Below are 13,542 nucleotides of genomic sequence, written 5' to 3' on the forward strand. Positions count from 1 at the left end.
CACTACGTTGAGGAATAAATGCCCTTTCAACATTGCCCTATTATAGCGCCACCAGGAGGCCATTTTATAATATTACTCCTACAAATGTTATCCAAACATCACGCAAATCGGTACATATTATCTCTTTAGTCAAGTCATCAAGACGGATCCGTCTGATCCGCCCGATGTTTCACATTCCAGCCTGATTGGCGAATTACGAACATTGCTGGCCCACACTAATCTACCTGACCTGGCGGAGACCTGTGCTCCGAGGAGCACTTTTTTTCCAATAACATTTGTTAAATGTTGATGGGTTTTTATATGTTCTTAAACAACTCAATTCAAAGGAACTTTATTGCCATGAGAAAACATATGTTTGCATTGCCAAAGCAAGTGGCAAAATATAATAAAAACACTTGAAAATGGGGACGGTATATACAGTTGGAGGGGGTACACTACAGCATTGTGTTAAACAGAACTATGTCACATTGCGTCGTTATCTACATGATATGCAAGGTGTGAAGCTTTTTGAAACAAATAGTAGCAATCTTTTGCAGTCACTTTGGGACAATTAGAAGCATTTTTTCTCAAAACGATTTAAATAGTATACAAAAAAGCCTAATATTTACAATGTGTTTAAAGGTAGCAGCTCTGTTATATGTGCAGTAGGTCTAGATGAGGTCTACTCTGTATCAGTATTTAAAGGAGTGGTTCATCCAAAAAATACTTATTTTCTATCAATTGCACACCCCATGAAGCCTTAAATTCAAATTTATTTTTGTTTTTGTCGCATTCCTAAGCCAATAATTTGATTCCCGTCTCCTACCGACTAGTGTATCCGGTATAAGACACAAAGTAGATTCTTTGTGTCTCCTACCGGAAATACACACAGTCATCAAATTGTTGGCTTAGGAATGCGACAAAAACAAAAATAAATCCATGAATTTAAGGCTTCATGGGGCGTGCAATTGATATAAAATAAGACATTTTTTGGGTGAACTCCTCCTTTAAGAGCTGGTGTCCAGACACACTGTCTCTTTAAGAGCTGGTGTGACACTGTCTCTTTAAGAGCCCCCCGCCCCCCTCCTCCCCCCCATAGACACACTGTAGCAGCGCCTTCGTCTCCAGGACGACCAGCAGTGACAGAACGCTGTTAGTTTGGTTACTTAGTATCCAGCAGTTTAACAGCAGTCTGGATGTTTACATTACATTATAGTCACCGTGCTTTGGACTTTATCCTTTTATATAGAAACCACTGAAACAACTGGATATTAATTTAATTCACTCGATCGAGCAGCAACACCACGGACCTCTGATTTGATCTGATCTGATGAGATCTCTCACAACTTGAAGCAGGAGGATCTATATATATTTGTGAGCTGACATTTAATCTTATAAACATATATCATGTTGAATGCATCATTCTGCCAGTGTTGTTTCCTAACAAACTGAGAACACCTGCAGTCCTGACCTGAGGAAGAGGACAGCCTTCTGTTTAAACTGATTTATTTCTCTGCATGATGAGGATGATGTGTAAATGACCTCCTTCCTCCCTGAGAGAGAGACAGAGAGAAAGAAAAGAAAGATGAGCATCAAATCATTCTGTGTCTCTGAGGTGGAGGAACACATTTCTCTGAAATATGAGATCAAGAGGAGGCTGGGGAAAGGGGTGAGTCAGTGTACAATCAATGTAATATAATGTTTAGTAATCTCTGTGTGTGTTTGTTTGTGTGTGTGTGTGTGTGTGTGTGTGTGTGTGTGTGTGTGTGTGTGTGTGTGTGTGTGTGTGTGTGTGTGTGTGTGTGTGTGTGTGTGTGTGCGCGCGTGCGCCCAGCCTGGGTAAACATGCACTTTAGCTTAGTTACCATGTGTCTGGAGGACTGGAGAGACACAACAAGCAAACACTCTCACTTCACGTCCGTTTAGTCAGTGGTGTAAAGTAACTAAGTACATTTACTCAAGTACTGTACTTAACCCATTCAGACCTGAGGCGATTTTTAAAAAGGTTTTCTAAATCCTAATCCTAAAAAAAAAACAATATTTTTCAAAAATAGCAGATATACAAGCTCATAGCGCGGCACTCGGTGCCGCGCTATGAGCTTGTATATCTGCTATTTTTAAATAGCCAAAGAAATCTAAAATGACACAGATGCGTTCCAGGTCTTAATGGGTTTAAGTACAATTTTGAGGTATTTTTGAGTGGTGCCAAGTTGCCAACCACTTCTACATTTGACTTTGTCTGTGTGTCCGTATGTCCGTCCGTCCATATGTCCGTCCATATGTTTGAGCACGGCTGATTGGTCAAGCTTCACGTGACACGTGACAATATGTTGTCACGTGTCACGTGACAACATATTATTGCTGATTGTTGCGGATGCAACCAGTTACACTTTCAAAGGCACCACTCTCTTCACACTGGGTGTGAATTTTTTACTTTAGTGGAGTATTTCCAATTTTCAATACTTTTACTTCTACTGTGGGGTGCAGGGACTCTCAGGGTTCATTGAGGGGGTTCTAATTTAAATGGACCCTTCTAAGTCTGTAAATGGGGTCCTTGACATTTAAAAGTTTGAGAACCACTGCATTTAGTGTTCAAAATCACTCTCGTCCATGTTCACCCTTTCCCCTCGTTCTTAAGATAAATTCCTCCAGTAAATACCAGAAGTTATACACAAAGAGGTTTATGTAATATAATACTTTTATCTGAGGACTAGCAGGAGCTTAACTGGAATGCTGGGGCCATAATCCAAGGGTTATTAATGTTTTATTGCATGTATTGATAGTTGTCCTGCTTGCACAGGAGTCCTGATAACAGGCTTATAGTCTTTCAAAAGCAAATTCCACTTTTATTGTTAGAGCACATTTATTTCCAAATGGTGGTTTAATGGCAGAAATAACCACCAACAAAACAAAAGTTACTTACTAGCCTATTATATACGCATAACAATACAAAAGGTGTATAGATTTATTGTTGAATGTGGTCAGCACTTTAATATGATTGTGTTATATTTATGCCATGCCTTTCGGCCTGGTGGAGACAATAACTCAATGCAAGTGGGTGGGTTTTTGCCGAACTTTAGACTTGATTTTATTACCTTAATAAACATTGTCATAAATACTATATGCTGCCAGTCGCTAGTTTAAAGTCTTCTTTCAATCATGTGTTTTGGTAAATTATGGTCCCATTTATTTTTAAATTGATGATAAAGTTAGGTACCTTGTGATGCTTTGAGTGACAAGCTACACAACCAATAGCATTCATTCCCCACCCCCGCTCTGGCCCCAGCCAATAGCATTCATTCCCGGTTGCATAGAATATGACGCGATATATTTAAATATGGCGGATTTGAAATTGCTGAAAAATAGGCTTCCTTTACGGTCTGTAGAGTGTATGGGCGTAACTTTGTCCATCCTTTTTACTGTCTATGGTCTAGGTGAGACATTTGACACAATCTAAATGTCTCAATAGAAGAGCAGAGAGACAACATACAACCACCGCAATTGCTTAAGTTATATTGTATTAACATACTCTACCATACAGATTGGATGAAATTAAAACGTATTCATTGAAAATAAAAGTTACATAGTGAAGGCTTTCAGCTTTCTTGCCCCTCTCCAGCCATTCTGATGATCATGTTCCCCCAGGGGCCAAATTACAAAGTTTGTTTAAATGTCAGATTAGCTGTGGAGATAGATAGCACTGTAACCAGGTGGCCAGCTGGAACTGCTGTCACATGTGTTATCTCACCTTACCCACTGAGCCAGGGCTCAGGAGAGCGCTCCCGTCCCACAGCTGTCTGTCAGACCTGCTTTTTGCTGGATGGAGCACATAGCTATCAGCCAAGCCTAGGCCTCATGGCTAGTAGGAAGTACAGTGTGCTGTTGAACGCCCACCGCACTCACTGCCTGTCAGTTCTCTGGTCTTAATCCATCCAAGACCGGGAACGTATCTGTGTCATTTTATAGATGTCTTTGGGCTATTCAAAAAATAGCAGATCTACAAGCTCATAGCACGGCACCGAGTGCCGCGCTATGAGCTTGTAGATCTGCTATTTTTTGGAACAATCGTGGGAAAATGTGTGCAAATCTTTGAATATATGTTTTAAAGCGAACATTTTTAACTCCTATCTGTGCTTCTGGGGGGTCCCTGGAACAACATATGTTGAGATGGGGGTCCACGGCCAAATGCATATCATTTTGGGGGTCCATGACATGGAAAAGTTGGAGCACCACTGATATAGCAACAATGTTTTTAGATATGTATTTGGCCGCGAACCCCATCTCAAAATGTTTTATATCTAAACATTTGCACAAATGTTTTGGATTTTTCAACAGTAGCAGTGGGATGAGCTTGTAGATCTGCTATTTTTGAATAGCCAAAGAAATCTTAAAATGACAAAGATGTGTTCCCGGATTCAATGGGTCAAAGCTGCATAACAGCAGCGTTGCCTCATTTTATGTAGAACAACATAAGGGAAAACAAATACAGCATGTTAACCACATGAATGCTGGCATCCCCCCAGAAACAGCAGATCTGCAAGCTCACAATGCATTGCATCATGATGCTTTGGTGAGCATGTAGATCAACTATGGAAGGATGGACATTTTTACAAATCAAACCTTGATCTTTAGCTTGCTGTATGATGTTGTCATACAGTTAGTTAGTTATCCCATCTCCCCTGTCTCTCTGCACTGCACCATCTGATAAAACTAACAGAAGCTGCTTTTAAACCACTTAATCCCTCTATACTTAGTAAACTAATACTAAGGTGACCGGGGTTGGCTCTTTACTTGGTTCGCTATACTGTACATCAAATCTCTTCGCCGAGAAGAAGGTCAGTTGGCTCTCATGCATTGAAGGAGGCATGAGCTCGGCCCTGGGCTCCCTAGTCTGGTGGGGGGAGTGTAGTGCCCAGGATCACTTAGAAAATTGGCAAAAGGTGAAAAAAAGGATTACAAAATCGAGGGATGAAAAATATTTTTTTTTAAATCTCTTCGGCGTAAATATCCTTGATCTTGTAGATATTTTTTTCCAATGTTACCCCACAGGATAGGGAGGGATCATAAGGTTCAAGTTCAAGGTTCCCTTTATTTTGTCTCCCATGGGAGGAGTTCTTGTCGGAGCCAGGGGACTAAAAACTGCATTAGAAAAAGCACAGAGAACAGCGTTAGAAAAAAAGACAAAAGGACAGACAGTGCATAAAGTGACACATATAGCAGAACACTGCTGGAGTCCCCAGAGGGAACAGAGGTCAGTCAAGCTGACCCAGTGCTCTCCAACACTGCGGCCTGCTTCTCTTCAGCTCAACTCAGCAGTGTTCAGCACAGTGTTCAGCACAGTGTTCAGGGTGTCCTGGGAGCCGGCTGTTTATTTCACCCTTTCACCCCCCCACTCTGCCCTACATTGTTCACACTGTTCTGCTGTTATTGTGTTGAAATCCTCTCATTACAGACATGTCCTCTCATATTGACCATGTCTAACAAAAACCTTTCTGTATTACCCGTATTGCTTCTAAGATTTCTAGCCATTCCCACACCCGCACTTTATGATATGAACAATGTCACAGGCCTACGGTATGGCAGGGGTCTTCAACAGGGGGTCCGGGACCCCTAGGGGGTCCTCAGAGTTACTACAGGGGGTCCGTCAAATATTTGTGTGATATGATCTTTTTTTTTTTTACCTTAACCACTTGAGCCCTAGCATCCCTTTTCTTAGAAGAACTTTAGCCAAAAATAGCCGATCTACAAGCTCAATTTAGATCTGCTATTTTCGGCAGAGAGATGTTTGGTGTAGAGGGAAAAAAGAGCAGACTAAGTAAACAAAAAACAGTTGAATCTGAAACACAATTTTATACAATATAGAGGGGGTCCCTGCTTCATCTCTCTCTCAGCTAGGGGGTCCTTGGCCTGAAAATGTTGAAGACCCCTGCGGTATGGTAGTGTGTGTGTGTGTGTGTGTGTGTGTGTGTGTGTGTGTGTGTGTGTGTGTGTGTGTGTGTGTGTGTGTGTGTGTGTGTGTGTGTGTGTGTGTGTGTGTGTGTGTGTGTGACAGACCTATGGTATGGTAGTGACGTTGTGTTTGTGTCACAGGCCTATGGCATCGTGTGGAAGGCGGTGGACAGACAGACTGGAGAGATCGTGGCCGTAAAGAAGATCTTCGACGCCTTCAGAAACAGGACAGACGCCCAGGTGAGGTGTAAACAGGAGAATGAAAACCTTGTTTTGTCACAACGACAACAGTGTCTCTCACAGTGTCAACCACGGATTTACAAGAAAAAAGACCAGAGGCATTTTTTACCTTGAAAATGATCTTTTATTGACTCTTTACTGACAATAATATGATATGTGTGAGGAGTGTCCAGTGCTCATTTTGATAATATCCAGACTCTTTTAACCCATTAAGACCTGGAACTGTGTCATTTTTAGATTTGAGCTAAAAAGCATTATTTTAGTACACTTTGGGCTATTCAAAAATAGCAGATCTACAAGCTCGTGAAAATGTGTGCAAATCTTTGAATATCTTATATATATACAATTTGAAGCCAGTGTGACGTCATATGACATCACGGTCGTGACATCACGATGAGACACGCCAGTGTGACGTAATCTCACGACAGCATGACATCACATCCTACCTATAAATAGGTAGGATGCACCAGTTCGACGGCTTCCATCCTCAACACAACCCACGCCGACGACCCTTTACACAAATAAACTGCTAACTTCATCTCCTGCGATTTCAACTATCTTTTCACATTGTACACCACTGCACACTCCCCACAGGTCTGCCATACCAGGTCTGAGTAATCACAAAGTGGGTTTTGGTCATTGGAGAGGTGATGCACGTCACCTCTTTCTGAAGTGGGTACTTTCAAAGCCTGCCGTGGATTTAGGAGAGCACAAAACTCTCTCTCACACTGTGAGGTGCCTGTAAGGTGGCACTGCAAAGTGAACGACGCGTCACGCTAGACCAGGGATGGGCAACTGGCGGCCCGCGGGCCGCATGCGGCCCGCACCGTCACTCAATGCGGCCCCAGGCAAAAAAAAAAAAAAAAAAAAACTTTTTTTTTTTTTTTTTTTTTTTTGGGGCCAAAATGTTTTAAATTGTTTTTTTGGCCAAGTCTACACTTGCAACCACACGTAACTTCTACTTTATTCTTCTTATTCCTCGTCTTTGTATTGGTATTGTTTGTGTTGGAGCGCCTCAGTGCGGCTGCAGAGTTAGAAACTCTGCTGGAGACACAAAACAAACTGTGTATTTGGCCCTTAGAAATGAAATGTATTTTGGCCCCAAAAAAAAAAAAAAGTTTTCTTTTTTTTTGCATTAGTCGACTGCCAGTCGACTATTGGCAATTAGTCGGCAATTAGATTCGACTAAACAAATCCTTAGTCGGGGAGAGGCCTACTAAATGCTAAATAAAAACGAAGTTATAACAAATAATACTAGTTTTATCCCTTATTTATCACATATGTGACTATTATGGGCTTTTTGAGTAATGGGGTACTACTGGCGAGACTGCCGATAAACGGGCGGGCTGGGACCAAAATCCAGCCCTGGCATTTTGGTCCGAACCGGCGCACCGCCCCCGGACCGTTTTGCCAACGGGAGGGGTTTTGTCAACGGGCCCCGTTGACAAAACCCCTTGTTTATCGGCCCCCCTGCCGATAAACAATGCGGCCCCCCAGAGTGATTGAGGACATTTTGTGGCCCTCACCATCTACAAAGTTGCCCACCCCTGCGCTAGACGTACGCGGCCCGAACTTCTAGTATATATACATTTTTAAAGCGAACATTTTTAACTCAAATCTTTGCTTCTGGGGGGTCCCTGGAACAAAATATTTTGATGGGGGTCCGCGGCCAAATACATATCATTTTGGGGGTCCTTGACATGAAAAAGATTGAGCACCACTGATATAGAAACATACGTTTTTGAGAATACTGTTGAGATTTAGGAGACATGTAGAATCGGCTTCAGGTCTCAATGGGTTAAAGGGCAAGACCACTTTGGTAGAGGTTTGGGTTGTGTGGTTACCTTGCCATGATGTAACTCCAAAGGCGGACAAGAGAACCACTGCAGTAAAGTATAGCTGTTAGTGTGTGGTGGTACCGTACCTAACGCTCTGTTGTATTCTCTTTGCAGAGGACATTCAGAGAAATCATGTTCCTTCAGGTAAGAATAACGTGGCTTTGTGTTGAGTGTTTGTTTTGTGTGTTGTCACAGTTGAGGCAGGTATGCTGTTTACCCAAAGATCCCCTTTGTGATGACCTACCAGTGCCTTACACAGTAAAATCCTTAGCGTTAATGTACAGTCAGTAACGCTTGAGATTGTACAAATACGGGTCCATTTGGTTCCATTTGTACAATCTCAGAGTTACAAATTGTTCAAATTAACACAGGATTTTACTGTGGCAAACTGGCCTTAAAGGAGTAGTTCACCCAAAAATGACTTATTTTCTATCAATTACACACGCCATGAAGCCTTAAATTCATGGAGATTTTTTAGTTTTTGTCACATTCCAGCCAATAATTTGATGACTCTTTGAGTCTCCTATTCTTTGAGACACTGCCGGTCATCAAATGATTGGCTTTCTATGGATTAGCCACCCCATGGAGACCTGAATTCATGCATATTTCTTTGTTTTTGTCGCATTCCTATGCCAATAATTTGATGACCGGTAGGCAGCGGTTCCGATAGGAGACACAAAGGAGACTCTTTGTGTCTCCTACCGGAACCGCTGCTGGTCATCAAATGATTGTCTTAGGAATGCGACAAAAACAAAAGGATATCCATGAATTCAGGTCTCCATGGGATGACTAATCCATAAAGAAAATATAATTTTGGAGGTGAACTGTCCCTTTTAGTTGCTAAGTTGCAGAGTTCAGTGCTGTAAGAAGTAATGTTGACATTATAGTTAAACTACTTAGTGATTAGCCTTGTGTTGCTGTGTGGTAGCCAAATGTCCAAAGGGGAAATATTCCTAACACAGCGGCTTCCTTGTTGTGACCAAATTAACCACATGAACCCTAGAGTTGCTAGTTCTGGGGGGGCGAACATTTGACAAAAAATAAAGCTGATCTACAAGCTCAAAACGTGGCGTAACACGATGCGTTGTGAGCTTATACACTTTTTCAACAAAGAGATTTGGTATGGAGGGGAAAAAAGGACAGGGCCTAGTATAGATACCTTGGGGACTCCAGTCTCCAGCCAATGAAAACTATAGGGTTTAAGTCAGGCAGGGGTGGGCAACTTTGATGATGGAGAGGGCCACTATATTTCCACACTCACTCAAGAGTGCCACATTGCATATACTGTCGGGCCATTCTATGTCAAACAAAAGTAGCAAAAATAGCCGATCTACAAGCTCAAAACGTGCCGCAGAGCTACGCGTTTTGAGCTTGTAGATCTGCTATTTTTGCTACTTTTGAATTGGAATCCTGATTTTTTTTTTTTTTTTTTTAATTGGAATCCTGAAAAGTATTTTTTCTATTTAATTTCAAATGCATTTGGATACTTATGTTAACTTTATGACCTTAAATACAAATACATTGGACATAAAAATGACAATAACATTTTAATACTAGTCATTAAGCTACTAGTATAATAGTATAGTTAGTAGTAACAGCTGAAATCAATAATATATCAGTATTCCGATATTAACCTGCGGGCCGCATTAAGTTGAATACTTTATTAACAAGAGTGTTAACACTACAGATGCATTCAAAAGCTATGCTAAAAGGAGAACCTTTCTGCCTTTATTGGATAGTACAGTGGAAGAGTGACGGGAAACGGGGAGAGAGAGACGGGGAGTGACACGCAGCAAAGGTTGCCGGGCTCGGGAATCGAACCCGCAACTCGCTGTCAGACTGCATTAGAGCCTACATGACTATAACCACTATGACTAGGCCATCGGTTCACCCACTGGCCCAATTGTATTTTGAGGTCAGCCATTCTTTTAAGTTATTCTGGGGCGGGAGTCAGGCTTTTGGTAAAGGCATTCCACGTTTTGACGGCAGCATATAGTCACACAGTAGCCCATTGTCAGCTGTCTTTCTCTGCTAATCAGACCCAGTGCCTCTGTTAGGAGGTTTACATCACACACACACGCACACGCACACGCGCACACACACACACACACACGCACGCGCACACACACACACACACACACACACACACACACACACACACACACACACACACACACACACACACACACACACACACACACACACACACACACACACACACTCTCTGACCATTATGTCACTAATCCAAAACCATGACCACTGTGTGTGTACAGTATATACACAACTCTGATAATCACATATTATGAGTCAAAGTCAAAGGCCCAGAGCGCTGGCGTAGCGGTCTGGGCCGTAGCGGCCATAGCGGCTCCAAAGTAGCCTGACAGTGTACCATACTGTGCGGCTGCAGTATGTATGTACACAGGGACGTGCACAGATAGACTCTAGGTGGTGCTAGAGCACCTGCCCTTTGCCCTCTTGACCAGAAGTGCCCTTTTGAAAAAAAGGAAAAAAAACGTTTTTTTCTCCTTCAGTTTACAGCAGGGGTCTTCAACAGGGGGTCCGGGACCCCTAGGGGGTCCTCAGAGTTACTACAGGGGGTCCACCAAATCTTTATGTGAGATTTTTCTTTTTACTGTAACCACTCGAAACCTAGCATCCCTTTTCTGAGGAGAACTTTAGCCAAAAATAGCCGATCTACAATGTGGGCTTGTAGATCGGCTATTTTTGGCAAAGAGGTATAGGTGTAGAGGGGAAAAAAAGAGCAGACCAAGTAAACAAAAAAAAGTATAATTTACTTGAGCACCTGCCCCTCAAAATGTCTGTGCACGCCACTGTGTATGTACACTACAATGACATAGGTTTCTCCTCTGCTGTCTCCAGATCCTCCAGAAGATCGGTCGGGAGACCATGGTGACTCACGAGGTGTCGGCAGAGACCCCCGGCAACGTGGTGGGGCCGCGCGACTTTGTGAGCGTCCGCTGTGCCAAGCGCCGGGGCTCCACCTGCTTCCTGGCGGGCATGTCCACCCAGCACCCTGAGATGCCCCAGCAGAGGGGCGTGGTCAGGTAGGTGTCACCACCACCGGAGTACCTCAGGGCTCTGCGCTAGTCTAGTGTTCTTTTCTGTTCTCTGTCATCGTGGGGAAGGCCGTCACGGAAAATAGCCGATCGACAGCCTGAGGCCCTCAGGCCTATAGCATTGGTTCTCAAAGTGGGGTCCTTGGTGTGGGGGGGGGTACCAGGGGTCCCCAGCTAAATTAGTTCCAATTAGTTATCAAATTAGCGTCACAATCATTTTAACCACTTTAACCATATGTTATACTTTGGCTATTCAAAAATAGGAGATCTACAAGCTCATAGTGTGGCACCGAGCTATTTGAAAGATCGTGAAAATTGGTGCATTTGATAGCAGATCGACATGTCGATCTGCTATTTTCTGCTTAGGTTTTCCCCACAACACTGATGCTGGGGTTTTAGCTGTCTGTCTGTCTGTCTGTCTGGTCCAATAGAAACTGATGAACACTGACCATTGTATTTTGCAGGGCGGAGAATGGTCCTACCTGTATAGTTCTGAAGCCCTCTGCTGAAGACCCCAATAAGACTCAATTCACCTGGTTACTGAGCCTGGATCTAAAGGTATGTACTTAACAGCTTTACTTTTTACTCCTGTCATGGGAATTTAAATCTATGGGCTATTTTCATTCTTTTTAAATCATTTGGAAAGAAAATCGATTGTATATATATTGTTTGTTTTATTTTATTGACTATTTTTCATAATAGGTTAAATAGATTCTTTTCGATGAACTGTTGTCAAACATCCAAGTTGATCAGTCTTTGTGTTGTGTGTCTCTCCTCCAGGGCTGGATCCCCAAGGCCATCATAAACAAGGTGCTGTCTCAGACCCAGGTGGACTTTGCCAACCACCTCAGACAGAGGATGATGGACAGTAATGTTTCTAGTCTGAACATGGCTCAGATAGCCTGCTGACACTCTACTACTACAGTGGTTCTCAACCTTGACCGTGACCCCCACAATAATCATATTTGAACTGGGGACCCCCCAAAAATAATCATATTTGAAGTGGGGACCCCCCAAAATAATCATATTTTAACTGGGGGCCCCCCACCCTGGCAAGCACTTGGAATTATAGGAGTTGAGGCATTACATTACAGTTCCATAGATAAATATTGTGAAAATTGTAGATTTTCACAATATTTTCTCTCTTGGATATTTAGACAATTTGGCCAGTGTGTATAGTATAGTTTGTTGATTACTTTTGATGCAGTAATGGTGATTTTATTTGATAATTTTAGAGATATCAAAAAGGTCTTAAAAGTCTCTAAATTGTAAATTTGTGCAGATACCATGTACTGTATACACTTACACAGTATGTTGGTTTGTTTACTGCTGAGTGAGTTGCGCAAGTAGGGAGGAAGTCATTGGCATAAATGGGGGAGAAAAATGGGTATAAATGTGTAAAGCAAAAACATAAAAAAATAAATAACTGTTTCCCACACTCTGACTCTGACGTTGTCCCTGTAACGTCATTGTTCATTTGAATGTATTTATTGCAAGATCATGTCGTTATTATTGTTATTAATATTATTATTATTATTGTTATTATTATTATACTGCGTGGAAACCAAATGAATAAAAGATTGACACATTATTGACTTTGTGGTAATTTATGTTGCTCCCCCCCAAAAATCAAAAAGCAGCAGATCTACAAGCTCAAAACGAGCTTGTAGATCTGCTAATTTTGATACTTTTGTATGACGCTGTAGTGTGATCAAGTTGGCCTTAATTTGCGAAAAAAACACAAAAAGTTAAACTATGGAGATAAGAGGTTTCTGCCTGACAGCAACGATTATGCAAGCCTCTTCACGTCAAGAAGTACTCACATGTTTTACGGGGATCGGTCGTACCGTAGTGCTTTCCGTCCTGCGAAGCCATTGGCCGAGCCCTGTCACGTGATCAAATCGGGGAGGGTCCCTCCTTTGCATGTCTCATGCATATTTGCATGTGATTTGCATGTCTAGTAGCCATGTGTTTCTGTTATGCCACGGGTCGCGGGTTCGATCCCGGGCTCCGCTAACCAACAATGAACAACTCTCAGACAACTGCAGCTGATCTGAAAACACAGCCTCATTGCACACAGTTGTCATCCGTTCTTGTTAATTTGTTAACTGGACTCTGTTATGCCACGGGTCGCGGGTTCGATCCCGGGCTCCGTCAACCAACAATGAACAACTCTCAGACAACTGTAGCTGATCTGAAAACACAGCCTCTTTGCACACAGTTGTCAACCATCCTTGTTAATTTGTTAACTGGACAGCATAACAATGAATTGAGTGATAACATTTCATGTAAACATACATAACAGGACAAAGGTGAGACAGTCAGCAGGGCACAGCAGCGCTGCAGGGAGTTGCACCCTGGATCCAGCATAAGCTAGAAGTACTTACTACCAGTGCTTGTTTGCTTTGTGACGCCACCATGTCCCTACTTGCATGTGAATACAGAAAATATTTTAAAAA

General features: G+C 42.4%; 1 protein-coding gene across 1 annotated transcript; it reads left to right on the plus strand.

Moving 5' to 3' along the window:
- Positions 1–1,564: 1,564 nt before the first annotated feature.
- On the plus strand, positions 1,565–12,635 carry LOC311061823 (steroidogenic acute regulatory protein, mitochondrial-like; the record flags this gene model as incomplete). The annotated part of the gene is made up of 6 exons (XM_084080521.1): positions 1,565–1,648; positions 6,070–6,168; positions 8,121–8,150; positions 10,887–11,071; positions 11,548–11,641; positions 11,864–12,635. 6 exons carry the CDS (start codon positions 1,565–1,567, stop codon positions 11,990–11,992), a joined length of 621 nt encoding a protein of 206 aa, XP_083936647.1. The 3' UTR covers positions 11,993–12,635.
- Between the last annotated feature and the right edge of the window lie 907 nt (positions 12,636–13,542).

The sequence above is a fragment of the Gymnoscopelus microlampas genome (assembly GCF_963454915.1).
Source record: "Gymnoscopelus microlampas genome assembly, chromosome: 15".
Taxonomy (NCBI): Eukaryota; Metazoa; Chordata; class Actinopteri; order Myctophiformes; family Myctophidae; genus Gymnoscopelus; species Gymnoscopelus microlampas.